This window comes from Ambystoma mexicanum, chromosome 9 (assembly GCF_040938575.1).
Source record: "Ambystoma mexicanum isolate Mex_15411 chromosome 9, UKY_AmexF1_1, whole genome shotgun sequence".
NCBI classification, from domain to species: Eukaryota; Metazoa; Chordata; class Amphibia; order Caudata; family Ambystomatidae; genus Ambystoma; species Ambystoma mexicanum.
The window spans coordinates 954500050-954517582 of NC_090931.1; the positions used below are offsets into that span (position 1 = coordinate 954500050).

Here is a 17533-nt window from a genome sequence, read left to right on the forward strand (position 1 = left end):
ACTCGCAAAATATATTAGCTGTATAAAAAGCAAGGGCTTGAAGGGAAAGAGCAGTACAAGCAAGTGAAAAGGCAAGATGTGAACAAGCAAAGTGGGGATAAGTCCCCTTCTGCGCCGCCCAAAGAGGAGATGGATGACGGCTGCATGGGGACGCCTTCACCATATCAGCCGACCTATGCTGATTTACGAAAAGTTGTGAGTGCAATGTTGGAGACAGAGTCCAAATACACGCATTTGAAATATAAATAGGATTGTAGTCAAACTCTGGTAGCGTCTGCACCGATTAAGGTAGACAGACGACCTCATGTGAATGTGAAACTATTCTAGCAATCGGGGAATACGCAAGAGGTTTGAGCTTTCATTGATACCAGGGCAGAGGACTTAATTCATGGGAATCCTTCGAGATTTAATGGCAGACATTTTACCTTTACTAGACTGGGTGGGAAAGAGACCCCTGCAGTCCAAACGAGAGTTGACATGAAAATGGGTAATTTAAAAGAGAATAAATACCAATTGTTGATTGTTCCCATCCCTGAATATATTATTAGCTTTGATATTCCGGAGGGATTGACTTTAGGACTGGGAGGTAAAACATATCAGCTTGGGGTGAGTGCATTGACGTGTACCCCTGTCATTGTGGGAACATTGAAGGTGCCCCCAGTGCAGGTTCCTTTGGCCACAAAACGGCTATCTATGAAACAATATTGTATTCCGAGGGGGCAGAAGGAGATCTCGGATACCATCAAGGGATATGTTGAAGCAGGCGTGCTACGTCCTGTAACTACGGCTTGGAACAATCTGGGCTGGCCGGTTAAGAAACCAGCTGGAAGCTATAGGATGACTGTGGATTATCACGAGTTAAACAAGTACACTCCTCTGGTAATACCTGCAGTCCCAGATGCCATTACCCTGATGGAGAATGTGCAAAAGTTCGACGGAACTTGGTATGCAGTGATAGATTTGGCGAATGCATTCTACACCGTGCTGATTGCAGAAGTGTCAGGAGCGGTTTTAATTTTCCTGGAATGGGAGGCAGTACACGTTTCAACGTTTGCACATGGGATATGTACATAGTCTGACTATTTGTCACCGGCTGGTGAAGGAACCTTTGGATAAGATCCCGTGCAAACCTGATGCACAGATTTTGCACTACATTGATGATACTTTGATACAGGGAAAGGATGAGCAGAGAGTGCGGATGCACCTAGACACCATTATTGAGGGTTTGAGAAAAGAAGGATGGGAAATTAATGAAGCAAAAATCCAGGGTCCAGCAGAGACCGTGTTTTTTCTGGGAATTCAGTGGCATAATGGCCATTGTGAAATGGTGCCAAAGGCCAAACAAAAGATTCTTGAATTCATTACACCCGTGAATAACAAACAAGCTCAACTGTTCATAGGGTTGTTTGGGTTCTGGAGACAGCAGATACCACATTTGGGGCGATTTTAGCACCCCTTTACTAAGTGACACGAAGGAAATCTGACTTTAAATGGGGCAAGGAGCCAGAGAAAGCATTTCATCTAGCGAAAGATACCATTCAGAGGGTGCTTGATTTATGTCCGTTAAGGGCAGCTGAAGTGGAATTAAATGTGTCTAAACCTGACAATTACGCCAATTGGAGTTTGTGACAGAAACAGGACAGAAAGCATGTTCCTTTGGGATTTTGGAGTCGTAAAATTACCTGAAGCTGGTGATAGATACACTCCCTTTGAGAAGCAGTTGCTGGCATGCTATGGGGCTCTTTTGGATACAGAGCAAATGACAGTGAGTCATGATCTATTGATCCGACCAGAAATGCTGATCATGCAATGGGTACTGAGTTTGCCTAAAACACATTGAATAGGACATGCTCAGGAGGCTAGCATCATTAAATGGAAATGGTACATACAAGATTGTGCCAAAACGGGAAAGGGTGGAGTTGCGAAATGCCATGAGCAAGTGGCTGGTGTTCCGCTGTTTGATTTGGAACCGTCGGAGGGAACTGAAATGTGTGAGTCTCCTGTAAAATGGGGAGTTCCTTATGGTAAGCTAACTAGTGAACAAATTGAACATGCCTGGTTCACCGATGGTTGACTGCATATGTGGGTACTGAGCGACACTGGAAGGCAGTGTCATATAACCCAAAAAATTAAGAAAATACTGACCACATTGGGAGAAGGGAAGAGTTGTCAGTTTGCTGAGTTATATGCAGTTTATCAGGCATTGAAGAAAGAAGCACCTGGTCATTGTTATATATACACCGACTCTTGGTCTGTGGCAAATGGATTAGCTGTTTGTATGCCAACATGGCATAAAAATAGATGGAAAATTCATGCAAAAGTGTTATTATGAGGAAAAGAATTGTGGCAAGATATTGCCGAAATGTGGATGCATAGTGAGGTGACAGTGTATCATGTGGATGCACATTGTGCTACAGACTCATTAGAACGTTGGTTCAATTTTGTTGCAGGTGAACATGCCAAAATTTCAGCCATGGACACGAGGTCAGAGGAAAATGATTTGGAAGGGATTGCTAAGTGGGCACACCAGAAAAGTGGGTATCTTGGAGAAAATGCTGCTATCTGGTGGGCACAAGATCAAGGAATTAGCATTCCTTTAGAGATTGTGACAACTGTGATTTTACAATGTCCAGTATGCCAACATCAGAAACAGAGATCTATTCCACATGTAATTCAAGGCACCCTGAAACAAGGTAAATTACCTGGACAAAGTTGGCAAATCGGTTACATCGGTCAGATGCCAGTCAGCAGAGTATGTCAATATGCGTGTACGATTGTGGACACTTATTCAGGATATTTAATGGTGTTACCATGCAAAAGAGCCACGCAATTGAATACAATTAAATTGTTGTATCAAGTGACCGTATATTATGGGATACCTCTACAAATTCAAAGTGACAATGGGTCTAATTTTAAAAGAAAACTGATACAAGACTATTGTCAGGAGCAGGCGTCAAATGGATTTTCCATGTTCCCTATCACCCCTAGGCTTTGGGTTTGATTGAGAGAATGAATGGTTTATTGAAAGAACGTCTGCGAAAAGATGCGATGCAAGTGTTGAATAACCAACAAATTGCTAACAATGAAACGCCATTGATGCGCATGTTACGCAGCTTTACAAATGAAACCAAATAGGGCATTTGAAACATTGATGTATTGGGAAATATTACCTGGAGCTCTAGCTCCTTATCGAGAAACACCTGAGTCTGCAGGGGTGGATTTACATGGTAGGGAGGAGATTAAACTTGAACCCAGAGAAATCTGTGTTATTGATAGAGAGATTGAAGTACAAATTCCATCAGAACATATGGGATTGATTGCCCCTAGATCTGGATTGGCATTGAAAGGAATCCAGGTACTGGGAGGAATTGTTGATGCAGATTATCAGGGTGAAAAAAAGTTGATCCTAATCAATTGTGGAGAGAAAATGCTTCCCATCCATAAAGGTGATAGAGTGGCACAGCTAATTATCATCCCTATGAAATTATCTATGGTGAAGTAAGGAGAGCCACACACATGGGGATAAAGGTTTTGTCTCATCAGATAGAATGGTTCCTGGAGCGAAAGTTTGAGTTCAGAAACCAACTGATCCGCCAGTTCCAGCAGATGTGATTGCTGCAGGGGAAGATCAAGTTGTTCTAGTAATGGAACCAGGAAAGAAAAAATGGAGTCATGTTGTCGCTGACAAATGTTATTTACATAAGTGATGTACTTCACTGATATCTTGTGTTTTTTTTGTAATTTATTTTTTCAGACCCTGTGTGTGATGTTTGCACTTGTGGATTTGTGTGGAGTCGATTCCGGATGGTCCGGGGACATACGGAACAGATGTGGCAAATATCTCTATCCTACAACTGAATTCGATGGTCTGGATGACAACAAGCGGTTTTGGTGGTACTGCACTGCCTGACGCCGAATCGACTGCGTTATATCATGGTTTTTTGAGAAAACGTTGTGGGCATGGGTGTGATTTTTTACCCCGTTCCGCGACATTCGTGTCTTTTATGGAGCATGGCTATGCTGCTATTGTCGAGCAGCCTGGAAATGTATGGGTTTTTGTAGCCCGTCAAGTTTTGAATATCTCGCACTTTTGCCTGACTGATGTTCATGATGCTGCAAACTTGATTTCGACGTGACTGGTGGCCGTGCCAACGCTGGCCCAACGCCGGCCCATGTGTTGTGACATATTTTCGGAGTGCTGCATAATGATCCTCTAGTGGAAGAGTCCGATGTGAGAAGTTCTTTCTCTGTCTATAAATACTGCAAATTCTGTGTGTGCACACCGATCGTAAATGGAGGAATATGACACGTATTGTCACCTATGACATTCCTCCTGCTGATGTTTACTATTTCATGACTTGCGATCCTCAGCACATTGGCAAATGTCAGCAATTGGACTTGACTAATGATCAGGCTGGAACTGATTTTGAGAAACTTTTATGTACATGGTCAACGGCTGTTTGTACAGGAGTGTATAACGCTAGGCTCTGTAATTTTACTGTCCTAGCTGCCAGCCATCTTTGACAGGTTAAGCTTCCGACGGGTTGGTTGTTTTTCTGTGGTAACTTTACCTATACCTACATTCCTGCTAACATTTCTGGTGGCCCTTGTGCTTTAACACGACTTAGTTTGATGATGTTTCCCTTGCAGCCTGCTATTCCTCGTTCCATGCGTTCTGTTCAATATATTGGCCTATTTCCTGATTGTGATGCTAATGTGCATTTGTTATCTGAAGCTGAGGTTTTGGCGCTTGCATTTTCCTTGGTGGGTGTTTGGGGTTTAGCTGCTGGGGGCTATACATCCTTTATTAGATTGGCCTGTGTAGTGGTTAAGGGGCTTAATGAAACCTCTCAAGCTTTTACTGAACTTTTGCTAGATAGCAGGAATTTTCAGAAAGCTATCTTGCAGAACAGAGCTGCTATCAATTATTTGTTTTTGAAGCACAATTTGGGTTGCAATGCTGTTAAAGGGATGTATTATTACGATTTGGATGATCGTTCCCATTCTATTGAGAGACATATTAGTAGACCTGATTTCTCAAGTAACTCAAGATCAGAACCGGAGCTGGTGGAATCAACTATTTCCCTGGATTCCTGAAGCATTGCGCTATGCTCTTGTTTGTGTTTTTGTAATTGTTTTGTTTTTGATTGTTGTTGCGATATTTCATGCATTCCTAATTTGGTTGGGATGTTTCGTCGGTTTGGGAAACCATCATTTGTTTCATTGGGATATGGTAGTTGATTGTCCATAGGGTGGATTGTAGTGCGTTTGTGAAAATGAGCTAAACAACATCGAGCCGGTGTGCAGCCATTTTGGACATTTACTTCCAAACCGCAATGAACGTCTACATTTTCCGTTAAAAGGCCGACATGAGTTCTGCAATGGTTGCAATATTGTATAATGAAGCAGCAGGGCTCACTACGGAGGATGGTTGTTGTATTGTTCGCTCAAAGACGAGCCAAGAGGGGAGTCAGAGATGTGCAAGTGCATTGATAAGGGGTGCTGGGAACGAGCGTGTGAAAGATGAGCTGGTTTTTTCCACTACTGTCTGGATTTTTCCACTCTTTGCCTCCCATTTTATTTTATTTTTAAATTTGTTTATTGGCATTTTTCAGTGATATCAGTTACATGACATTCAAAAATGCCGTGCACATATATGATCGCAATGCATTTTAACTTAACATTAAACATTATTATAAACAACAACTGTCTCCATGTTCTGTTCTTACAGTTCCGTGTCTCTTGTCTCGGTGGGGGGGGGTGGTCAGATGGTTTAAAGGGGGTGGGGGGTGTCCTCAGAGGGCCAGCTTTATCTCCAGTGGCCTCATCTGGGTTGCCCTTTTTTATCCTGCGGGTATGCTTAGCCTGGGGCCTTTGGTTCATGGGGGCTTATCGTCAGAGGGGTAGAACATATGTCTGGTGAGTTCTCTCCATGCCTCGAGCGCCCTGCTGGATTCATCAGTGGACCTGGCGACGCAATCCTCCCAAGCTTTGGTCTCAGCTAACACCCACCGCTCCATTTCACTGTGCCATATTTTGTAATGTGGTCGTGCTGGTTTTTTCCAGGACATGGCAATGGTTCTTTTGGCCAGTATGCATGCCAAGTCCATGAGTCGTACCGTGTGCTTAAGCTTGGCCAATCTGGGGTAAGTTCCTAATAGACACTCCTCTGGTGTCCATTTGTATTTGGTCATGCCTGCCTTCTCGCACGTCTGTTTTACTTTGCCCCACAGCGACCTTGTTTTGGGGCATTTCCACAGCATATGTATCATGTTGGCCTCTTCCCCCATGCACCAGGTGCAGTTCGGCTGAGCTTGCTTGTTAAATTTGGCTATTCGGTGTGGGGTCAGGTAAGTTTGGTGCAGTACGTTCAGCTGTATCTGTCTGAATCTGTGATTTCTTGAGACTTCTTTGGGAAATGTGAGCGCTCTGCTCCACTCCCCCTCTGTCATTTCTCTGCCTATGTCCCTTTCCCATTTGTTTTTCATTTTCATGCTGCGGGGGTTGGGTATGTCACTCAAATGGCCATATATTTGGGATATTGGTCTGCTGCCCTCCCCCAGGTTATATATCATCGTTAAGAATGGGTCCGAGTCCGGTTCTTCAGGCCACGTATCCCATTTGCGTCGTGCTGTAGTGCGAACCCTTTGATACCATAGGAACTGGCCTGTGTGGATGCCGTCTATTTCTCGTAGTGAGGCAAACTCTTTGAAGGTGCCCTCTTCGTAGAGGTCTCCCCAGGTGTAGACCCCTTCTCTTTCCCATAATCTGATTTGTTTCAGGTCTGTGGCCGTTTTGCAAAGGTCTGCGAGCAGTGGTACTTCTGGTGCATAGGTGTTCCGTGAGTGGGTGAGCATTTTCGTTCTGTGCCATATCTTTTTCCCCAGGGCGGCTCGGAGGGGTACGTTTCCCATTAGTAGTGAGGGTGTCCAGACCAGTTCTTTCAGTTGGTACGGGCGGATCATTGCTGCCATCAGGGGCGCTTCAGATGTGGGCTCATCGGCTAGCCATTTTGTCACAAAGCTTAGCTGGGCTGCGAGGTAATATTTATCCAGATTCGGAAGTTGGATTCCTCCCTGGCTGTGTGGTAGGGCTAACGTCGACAGCACTAGTCTGTGTCTGTTTTCCCCCCATAGGAACTCTTTTATTAACGTCTCAAGGAGTCGGAAGAAGGGTTCGTTAATATAGTAATGCACATTCTGGAACCCGTACAAGAACCATGGTAGTACAATCATCTTGACTATCGAGGCCCGTCCCATCATTGACATGGGGAGTTTCGCCCAGAAGTTCATTGATTTACGCAGAGCTGGGAGTGCTGCTTTTGTGTTGTGCATGTGCATCAGTGCAGGGGTGTGCATTATTTGGATTCCGAGATATCGGAACGAGGTGGTCTGCCATCTTGTCCCCACTGCCGGGAGTGCCTCCATGTCCTCATGTCTCAGGGCGGCTAGGGGGAACAGGCAGGATTTTGGCTTGCTGAATTGGATTCCTGAGACCCTGGAGTAATTATCCAAAACATCTAGCATGGTGGGCACATTGTGTTGTGGGTTCCTAACGTATATGAGTACATCATCTGCGTAAAGTGAGATGACGTGATCTATTCCTCCCAGCCTTATACCGGCATCGAAAAAAAATTGCTTTCTGAAGTAAATGGCTATGGGCTACAGTCCCAGTATGTACAACATTGGGGACAGTGGGCAGCCCTGCCTGGTCCCTCTTTGTATACCCCAGGCCTCTGACACGTGTTTCCCAGAGTTCAAGCTTGCTCTCGGCTTAGCGTATAGTATTGTGATCCATCTAATAAACCCTGGTCCAAAGCCAAATTCCTTGAGTACAGCCACTAGCCACTCCCAATATATGGAATCGAACGCCTTTATGGCATCCAGGGATAGTAGTGCACACAAGTCCTTATCGTTGTCGGTGTGTGCTATAATGTGTTGCAGCCTACGCAAGTTCATGGATGTATTGCGGCCCGGTACAAAGCCGCACTGGTCAGTGTGTATCATGTCTCCTATAATTCTGGACAGCCGCTTAGCTAATATTGTGGTTAAGATTTTCACATCATAATTAAGCATCGCTAGTGGCCGGTAGGAGTCACATCGGTCCGCCGGTTTATTGGGCTTGAGGATCGGGACCACCAGTGTTTCTCTCATGCTCTCAGGTAGTATCCCCCTCTCGTATGCTTCATGGTATACCTCATGTAACAGGGGCGTCAGGGAGGGCTCATAAGCTTTATAAAATTCTGAGGGCAATCCGTCTGTGCCAGGTGCCTTGCGCATGGCCAGGGGCCTAATGGCCTCTGTTATGTCTTCGGGTGTGATGTTTGTTTCTAGTGTGTTGGCCTGTTCCGGGGACATCTTGGGGAGCCCTATCTCGTCCAGTGTGTCCATTATCTGTTCTTGGGAAACCTGTTCATTGTGGGAGTATAGGTGCTCGTAGAAGCATTTAAAGGTGTTCTTTATGTCCTGCTGTATGTGATGCGTGTTCCCCTCTTCGTCCCGCAGTGTAGTGGTGGAGTGTCTGGGATGTTCCTTTTGGCAGAGCCAGGCCAGTAGCCTGCCTGCTCTGTCCGCCTCTACATGTGCTCTGTTTGTTTTGGCAGTGACTCTTTGCCTCCCATACATGTCCTTTGGCCAGGCACAGTTTGCAATTTATGAGGGGCAGGGATTTGTCCCCCTTAAGAAAAGAGGCATCCCGATGAGGCGACAGAGGATTGGAACCCCAGGTGATGAGGTCTCACTGAGAGGGAGGACGCTCCGCTCCAGACCCTGTTAGCACGTGTGATTTCTGTGCCAGCCTCGGGACTGGGTAGTGTTGGTGTGGCTGAGATGAAGTTTTCTCCTGTAACTGCACTAACAGTGATGTATATCCTTTGTAGCTGTCCTTGTTCGTGTGTTTATGTATATCCAAACACATTTATCCCATAGTTATCTGTGTGCTTATAAATTGAGAAATAGAGGGCTTGTAATGAGCCAATTATATTTCCAACTGATGGTCTAAGTGTGCATTATTGTCTTCCTGAGTCCAAGAACTTTTAGTCTGTATAATAGGGTAAGTGCTGAGGTCATTACACGTATGTGAAAAGCAAAACAATGTCATGCTGCAATGGTGAAGCATTGTATTTGGAATCTGTTCCCTTGTAATGGCTCCCCCTCCCAGTTCCACCCACACCAGGGACTTAGCAGGGAAATGATTCTGGCAGGTATATATCTAATTGCATTGGATTTTTTATACTCACTTTTAGATAACTACTTTGAACACAGAGCTAAAATGGACCCTCACAGCCTCCAGGTAATCTCCCAAATCAGCCACGCCCGTCTGCACTCCATTTTAACCACCTTTGCGAATTCAGGTCTGCCTCAGGTGAAACCTGCTTCAGACTTCCTATTGGACAAGACCCATGGTCTCTCTCATCTCTAGATATTATCCCAGATCAACACTCATCCATTTGGACAGAGGTTCCCCTTTCTGCGTCCTTCACAATCTTAGCGCTCTCTCCCCACTTAATGTGGGTTTCTATTTAAATAGTCTTTCATTTGTCATTTGAATTCTAAACCGCTCCATTTATTTATTATATTCATTTGCATTTGTTAAGCACACTAAACCCGGAGGCATCAAGATGCTGGTTACAGGTAAGTGCACAAAGGTTAAAGGCAAGATAGACACTTAGGATGAAACAATCCAGGTCAGCTAGTGAATAATAAAGTCTCAAGGTGTTTTCTGAAGGTCCAGTAGGATTGTTCAGATCTTAGTTTTTGAGAAAGAGCGTTCCAACTCTTGGAATGAGGTTTGGAGAATATTTGGGAGAGGTAAATCAGAGCTTTGTTCGAAAGAATTTGTTGCCTGATGGCTACGGATTTGAAGATGATATGGTCTTGGATGGGGAGCCAGTGGACCTCTCTTCTTAGAGCCGAAATGTAATTACACTTGGATATGTTGAGAGCCGCTCAGAGCGCGTTGTTCTTGACGATTTGTAGTTTTTTGATTTTGCGTGAGGAGGTTCCTGCAAATAGGGCATTGCAGTACTCAAGCCTGGATCCTATGAATGCGCTGGCAATTGTGACACAGCTTTTTGGGGTCAAAAAAGGTCTACAGTCGTTGATTAGTTTAAACGTGTGAGCTGCTGAGGAGGCGATTGCATTAACCTGTCTAGAGAGGGAGAGCGTCTCTTCCAGGTTAACACCTAGGGTTTTAACGCTGCTGGAGACCTCGATGCAGGTGCCTTCGATGGTAAAGGATTTGTAGGCAGGGCTGAGCTTCTTGATAGATGTGTGTGACGCTACCAGCAGGATTTCTGTCTTTTCCTCTTTAAGACAGAGATGATGGGAGGCCATCCACACCTAGATGTCAGTGTCAGTGTTATAATTCCCTGCGAAGAGGAGCAGGATCTGCATGTCATCTGCATAGTTTGTGTATGGAATTCCTTAACTGTCAAGCAGTTTGAATAGTGGCTTAGTGAATATATTGTAAATTGTCAGGAAGACGCAAGAGCCTTGTGGGATACAGCACGTCACCAGTAACTGGGGCTGGGGGGACTTCTGCACTAGAGGAAAACACCCTCATAGTTCTCTCAGAGAGGTAGGAGGATATCCAAGAGAGGGCATCAGGTGAAAAATGCTTTGCTGAATTCAAATGAAGGCACACGATTTGATGATCCACCAGGTCAAAGGCAGTAGACAAGTCACTTAGCAGGAGGGGGGCTGACTTGCCAGTATCTTTTATATCATCTAATTGGATCATTACATCCAAGAGGGCTAATTCAGTGCCGTGGTCAGGGCGGAAGCCGAATTGGCTTAAGCCTAGAAGGTTATGGGACTCCAGGAAGTTCTGGATCTGGAGGTATGCCACTTGGTCCAGGATTTTTAGCAGAAAGGAGACAGTGGTGATAGGCCGGTAGTTTGTAGAAATGTTGGGGTCTAGAGTAGGTCATTTGAGCAGCAGGAGGACGCAGGCGTCCTTGAGGCTTGATGGGACTGAGCAGGAGGAGAACGAAGAGTTGATTACCGTCGCAAGGCATGTTGCAAGGGCTTCCTCACAGTCCTTGATGACAGGTGCTGGGCACATAGCTCCCTGGCAGCGGGAAGGTTTGAGGCCTTTGATAATTTGGACCACCTCAAATTCAGAAATAGGCTTAAAGCAGAACATGGGGACATCAATGCCGTTGGGTGGGGGGCATGTTTCCTGTGAGTCAGGTACAGTGTTTCCCAGGGTATTTTATTTAGGGTAATCTTTTTTTGTAGGATGTGAATTTTGTGGAGACGGGCGTGTTGGATATTGCTGCACCAGGTGCTGTCCTGGGTGCAGTTGGGAGGTATAGAGACCGGTGAGTCTAGTTCGCACATGATGGCAAAAAGTTCTGTAGATTGATGAATATATAGCCAAAATCATTGTAATGTGCAAAACAATGCTTATTTAAATGTTACACTTTATTTATGTTAGACTGGGCACATGAAAACCTATCTCATAATGAATCACATGAGCAACTCTGTGGAGCCCTTTGTGAAACTAATAATTAATATGAGTGCCTAGCAGGTCCCTTTGTGAAGACTTCCATTAACTACAGATGGTGAATTTTATGGGGAGGTGGAGTTCAAAGTTGACATTTCTGAGTGCAATCATTTTTCTTTCAATCCTCTGGTTAGAAAGCAGACCTGTTCAGCCTGTGACTCAGATCTTTTTTATTTGGAGGACCATATATATGGCTACACTGGAATGTAAAGATGTATATATGAGCTATGTTTTTAGGCCCCGAGTATCTGATCCCTTTGTTGTACAGGGCTCCATTTTTTTCCTTTGATGAATGATACATAGGTTTTTCTCCAGATTGCAGAACTAATCCTCTGGGACCTTGAGACTCCCCCATCCGTAATGTGTTCTAGTGTAGGTAGGATAGATGTTTAGCTTGTATCAGACTCACTGAAGAACCAGTGAAATAAACATTGGCAAAGTTAAAATTAGAACTGCTATCTGGCCATGCAAATTAAAACAGTAATTTATTAATGGCTTTTCCTGGGTATCTGGAGAGCTAGGCAGCAAGCAGGAACAACAAAGGACCCAGTATTGTAAGAAAGGAAAGCATTATATTGTTGCAGGTTACAAGTTAAGTGGTTATTCAGGAGATTAGGTTATTAGCATCCAGCAGGCATCAACTGTCATCCTGAATCCCCACCAACAGTCACTCCTCGAATCTAGAGAGCCCCAGTTTCCAGATTCCATGTTCGATTATGCATTCTACTAATACATTCCAACTCATGCACCGAAGACAGAGTAGCCCAGGCACAAACAAGATACCTCAATTCTCACTGTATATGTTCTTACAGTTTAACCTTTAATGATGGACATCTGATATCTTTAAAATATGCTTCTCTCCATGTGTAGTTGCATCATAAAGATTTCTTTGACATATATCCTCAAAATTACAGTACACTGGGTGTATCCTATTACAACAAATGATATAGCAGATAAGGAGCAGCTCACAAAAACAATTTTTGCTGGTGCTATTTCTTTGTTGGTAGTAAATTAGAGGATGTGAAGATGTTTCACCCCATACTGTAAGATTGATGTTTCGCTGCTCTTAGTTTGCAGATATTTATTTTAGTGGAGGTTATTTCATATTAGATCCTCGCAAGCTCCATTCACTCTACAAATGGGTCATATTGAAAAAGGAGGTATGGAAATTACACTGCAGACCTAGGCTGTGGCCGTTGACAACCTTTGCCTTCTCATTAGCCTTTTCTTCTGTACCTTCTTTAAGAAAAAAAGAAGGAAAAAAAGAAAATAAAGAAATAAGAAACAATAAAAAGAAAATGAAAGAAGGTAGCAGGAAAGAGAATAAGAAAAAGAAGGAAGGAAAGGAGTAGAAAAGTAGGAGGAAATGTAATGAGAACAAAAATTAAGAGTAGGAGTGAAGAAAAGAGTCTGGAAAAGAGAGGAGACGGAGATCTAGACTAAGGTAGATGGCAAGAATTAGACTATAGAAATGAAGACACAAAGAATAGAAGAGAAAAAAGATGGAAGGAAAGGAAAGGCTGGCAAAGGATGGGGTTAGGTTGCACAAATTAAAACAAGCTTTTGAAAAAAAAATATGTCTGGCTTTGTAAATGTGAAGGACTAGGTTGTTTGCTAAGCACCAAGTAGCAAACATATTATCCTCTGCATGTGCAAAAACAGGCCTATTTGCTTTTCCAATGATTGCTTTGTAGATTTGCAATTGAAGAAAAATCCCAATGTTTCTACTTCGTGTTGGTCAGATTACCAAACTCATTGTTTGTACTTCAGTCTTATTCTTGTTTTAATTTCCATAAACCGCACCCACCATGATGCCCTCACAAGTAATGTTGTTAATTTCCAGGGAGATTTCAAGTTTTACCTCTCTGCTGAATGCCTGACTCTTTAACTTTAGCAGATGTCCCAGTTAGGGTTGGAGGTAGGTGAATGAAGCATCGATTGTTTTGGACCACCACTATTTCTTAAGTGTTTAGTGATGCATCATGGATCAGCCTACTTTCTTTAAAGAAATAGGAAGAATAAATACAAATGCAGCATGGAAATGGGAAAAACATAATGCACTAGTAAACATAAACTTAAAGTGCTACAATAGAAAATATTCTACAATTCTCACCTAACTTACGCTGTAGTGCTAGCTTCTACAAAGTGGCAGATCGGAGAACAGTAAGAAAGAAAATGTGGGACCATACTACACTCAACGTTTTTAAATGTTTGCAATAGTTTAGTGGTGCAACAATCAATGTTAAAATATTCACATGCCAAGAATTTCACACAAAACAAGATTGCCTAATGTGAAGGCCACCTACCAGCGTCGGAGCACTCGAGTATGGCTGAAGGCTTTCGATTGAGTATCCAAACGAATAACCAGAGAAGTGCTTGTGACAACATTTTTTTTAATGCAGATTATATATATACACCTGTCCATTAAAGCAAATTTCCGCAAAGAAAAGGGCGAAACTCTTGAAGAACGTACACAAACAAGAAAAAGGAAATCAGAACTAGCTAAAGTACAATATGCATAGTCTCAGTTCGGAAGCCGCATAGCAAAGTTACCTTGTTTTATAGTCTGTTTTTTTTAATTTTTAAAGCCCCCTTATTTTATAGCTTTCTACTCCGGGCCGGTAGGATAGCTCAGAGGCAACAAGTTTGTCTTAGAAGCAAGACAACCCAGATCAACATAGGTTTGAATCCCGGTCTTGTGCTTACAGACTGATCTCTGGTATTAGGCACATAAAAAAAAATGAATTAATGACTGTTTTCAGTGTTTACTGTGACATGACACTCACGCAGCATATATTTCAGCTCTCTTTTGTATTAACACCATTGATTTAAGTTGGACCGACATTATGGGCTCCGAAAACTAGATGTGGATCAGGGCTTTAGATATTACCAGTCCAGAAAGTCGAGTGCCAGTTGACTAAAATTAAAAATACCCTCAGCAAGTCCTTAAATGTCAATATCAAATTTAAAAACAGGTTTGGTGGTAGTGCTATCATTGTAATTATTGGGCAAAATGTGTACTGAACACTTAGGGGCCGAGCACAGGAACTTCTGCCATGTCAGCCTGCTGTTTATAGTTGAACATTCTTTTTACATACATTCTTTGATCCTGCCATAATCAACACCTACACATGCCTTAAATGCAGAACTGAATGCATGTGGGGTACAACTGGTGGGTTCACTTGTTGGTGCCAAGGGATCTGTATGGTGCCACTATTGCGATATCACAATGCACACAAATACACCCCCACTCCAGTGGCTGAAATCCAGATTGACATTTTCTTCATATGGTTTTACACTTAGACAAGGCATCATGTATCACTATATGCAGTGCTTATTTTTGTAAAACGATTGTGCTCAAACATTCACCAAGGATTTCTTGTAGGTTTGTTTGGCTTGGTCAACAATGCCGGCAGAGCGACTCCAATTGGACCTACAGATTGGCTGGACATGGAGGATTTCCACAAGGTCTTGGATGTCAACCTCATTGGACTCATTGACGTCACTTTGAAGTTTCTTCCTCTTGTGAAAAGAGCCAGAGGACGTATAGTCAATGTGGCCAGTGTGATGGGCCGGCTCTCGTTTGCAGGAGGTGGCTATTGTTTGTCAAAATGTGGTGTGGAATCTTTCTCAGACAGTTTAAGGTAATCCAATTACAAAAAAAAAAAACGTTTTTAATTAATGATTTAAAAAATTATGTATTTATGTATGAGAATACTAGTCTCAATTATGTTGGGTAAACCATGTATTTTGCTTCTCAATATGGCAGAGCATAATAAGACAATGGGGGTCATTTCGAGTGAGGCGGTAAGGGGTTAACGGCGCAGGTAAAGGTGCCAGAGCCGTCAACCCCTTACCGCCTCATTACGAGTCTGCTTGCTATTGTTATTAACGGGCCCGTTGTTAGTACTATCCCCATTCCCATTGAGCCCTATCGGGGCTCGAATGGGGATGGGTTCCTTGAATGTGGAATTACCGGGCCCTCCAAGGTCGGAATGGCCCAGTAAATCCTCATTCATGGAACCCAGACCCGGTACCCGGTAAGGGGGTAGCCACATGGCTACCTCCTACCTCGTAATGACCCCCATTAACTGAAAGAACCAGGACATTATATCTAAGTGCTGAGATTTTTGTTCTGTTTAGCAGTGAGTTGGGGCAGTATTTTCTGTGTTTGCTTCACTTTACTTTATTGCATTTATATTGCACTACCAAGAGACCCGGAGGCAAATGGGCACAGTACAAAAACAGGGAAAAAAAACAAATAAACATTTAAAACATACTCATTCTGGGAAACTAAATGTAATCACATTGAAGAAAGATCACCCTCTGTATTACTTAATTTACCAACAAAAAGGTTGTTTAGCTGCTATTTCATCCAACTTAAAGGCGCTCATACATGATCAGTGATCTGCAACCTGTAGCACTCCATATGTTTTAGATTATGAATCTAATAATCCCTCAGTATTGACAATGCTTGCTACGGCTGATGGGAGTTGTAGTCCAAAACACTTAGAGAGCATAATGTTGAAGTCCCTTGCATTAAATGAAGTAGGAAACATGGGAGCTGACTCTTCTCTGGTGTTGAGGCTCTCAGGATGAGAAAGCATCTCTTCCTCAAAAACTGTGGATAAGCACTATTCTTTCTATGCAGAGAATCACAGATAAAACTGGACATAAGGGAAGCTGTCCTTGGAAGCTGTCAACTGATGGAGACCAGAAGCGCAAATACCTGGTTTGATTTTGCCTCAGTATGACAAGCTTTTTTTCAATTAATGGTTGTATTTTAGCTCACTGGAAAATAAATCAATGAGGTTTACCCAGCCGAGAGATAACAGCAGTCCTGACTAGGAGAAACTGAAAGAGGATCTCAAAGAAGTAGTGTGTTTTAAACAATAAAAGGGCTAGCTGATCTAGCACAAGAGAGTCCAGCTATCCAATGACTGGTCAGAGAGCAGACTTGTCTGAATTTCTCTGTCAGGCTTGGGCACTCAGGATTAAAGGAAGGAGACATACTTGTTAAGAGCTTCTTGTTAGTCCCTCTTCACAGTAACTAGGACACACATAAATCTAGGGGCCTGGACACCAAATGTATTAAGAAGGGAGAGCTTGACGTAACAAATTTGGTACAAGCACATTGCTGTCAAAGCCACTATTGTAGCTGTTACCTCGCATACGGCAAGACAAGCTCTTTCTACACTTAAAAAAAGAGCTTTTAAATCGTACTTCATGCCAGAGACCAACCAGCCTCTAAGTGCGGGACTGGGATTCTAGCCAGTGACGATCTGGGTTGTCTAACTTACAAGACAAACGGGTTGCCCTGAGCAATACCCTCGGACCATGATCCACCTTTGGTAGTGAGGTGAAATGCAATGGCTGCGACTCTGTTGATTATTAGAAAGAATGAGATAGACTGAGATATAGTTTAACAAAACACAGCACAATATCAAAGAAATAATTCCCATTCATTGGTATTTGCCTAAAAACAAATAGCTATATACAATCTTTAAAAATATCAGTCAGAAAGTATTAGCCAAAAGGTTGAATAATTTTTGAAACTTTCCTCCCCTCCCTATATAGGTGCATTGTGCATAATTGCAACCATCCTTGATCTGAGAAACCACTTAGGCCCAGTGTTGTTATAAGTGTTTGCTTGGAAAGTCAGTTGAACATTATTTTTTGGTTCAAGATTATTTTTCTTGGTCTTTCAGTGTTTCTGAAACAGAAATCAGAAAAAGGGGAATAGCATTTTATAACATATCCCAAAATCCTAGAGCGAGTAATATTCAATGGACTCACTGAGTTTCTTGATACTCACGACCTCCTGGACCCTCTTCAGTCTGGATTCTGACCCCTGCATTCGAATATGACCTCTCTCCTCAATGTCAGCAACTTCATCTCTTCCTCTTGGCATGCAAACCTTTAATCTATTCTTATTCTTTTTGACCTCACTGCTGCCTTCGATGGTGCCAACCATTCTGACCTTCTCGCTACATTGGCCCTCATTACGACCCTGGCGGAAAGGGGA

The 17533-nt window shown here is 43.1% G+C and overlaps 1 protein-coding gene across 1 annotated transcript in view; it reads left to right on the forward strand.

Annotated features, from left to right (window-relative positions):
* Nucleotides 1–17533, forward strand: part of LOC138488826 (retinol dehydrogenase 7-like) — a 184941-nt gene that overhangs the window by 118517 nt on the left and 48891 nt on the right. The window contains exon 4 of the mRNA XM_069616156.1: nt 14894–15152. Within this exon, the coding sequence (XP_069472257.1) occupies nt 14894–15152 (259 nt within the window). The remainder of the gene's footprint in view (nt 1–14893; nt 15153–17533) is intronic.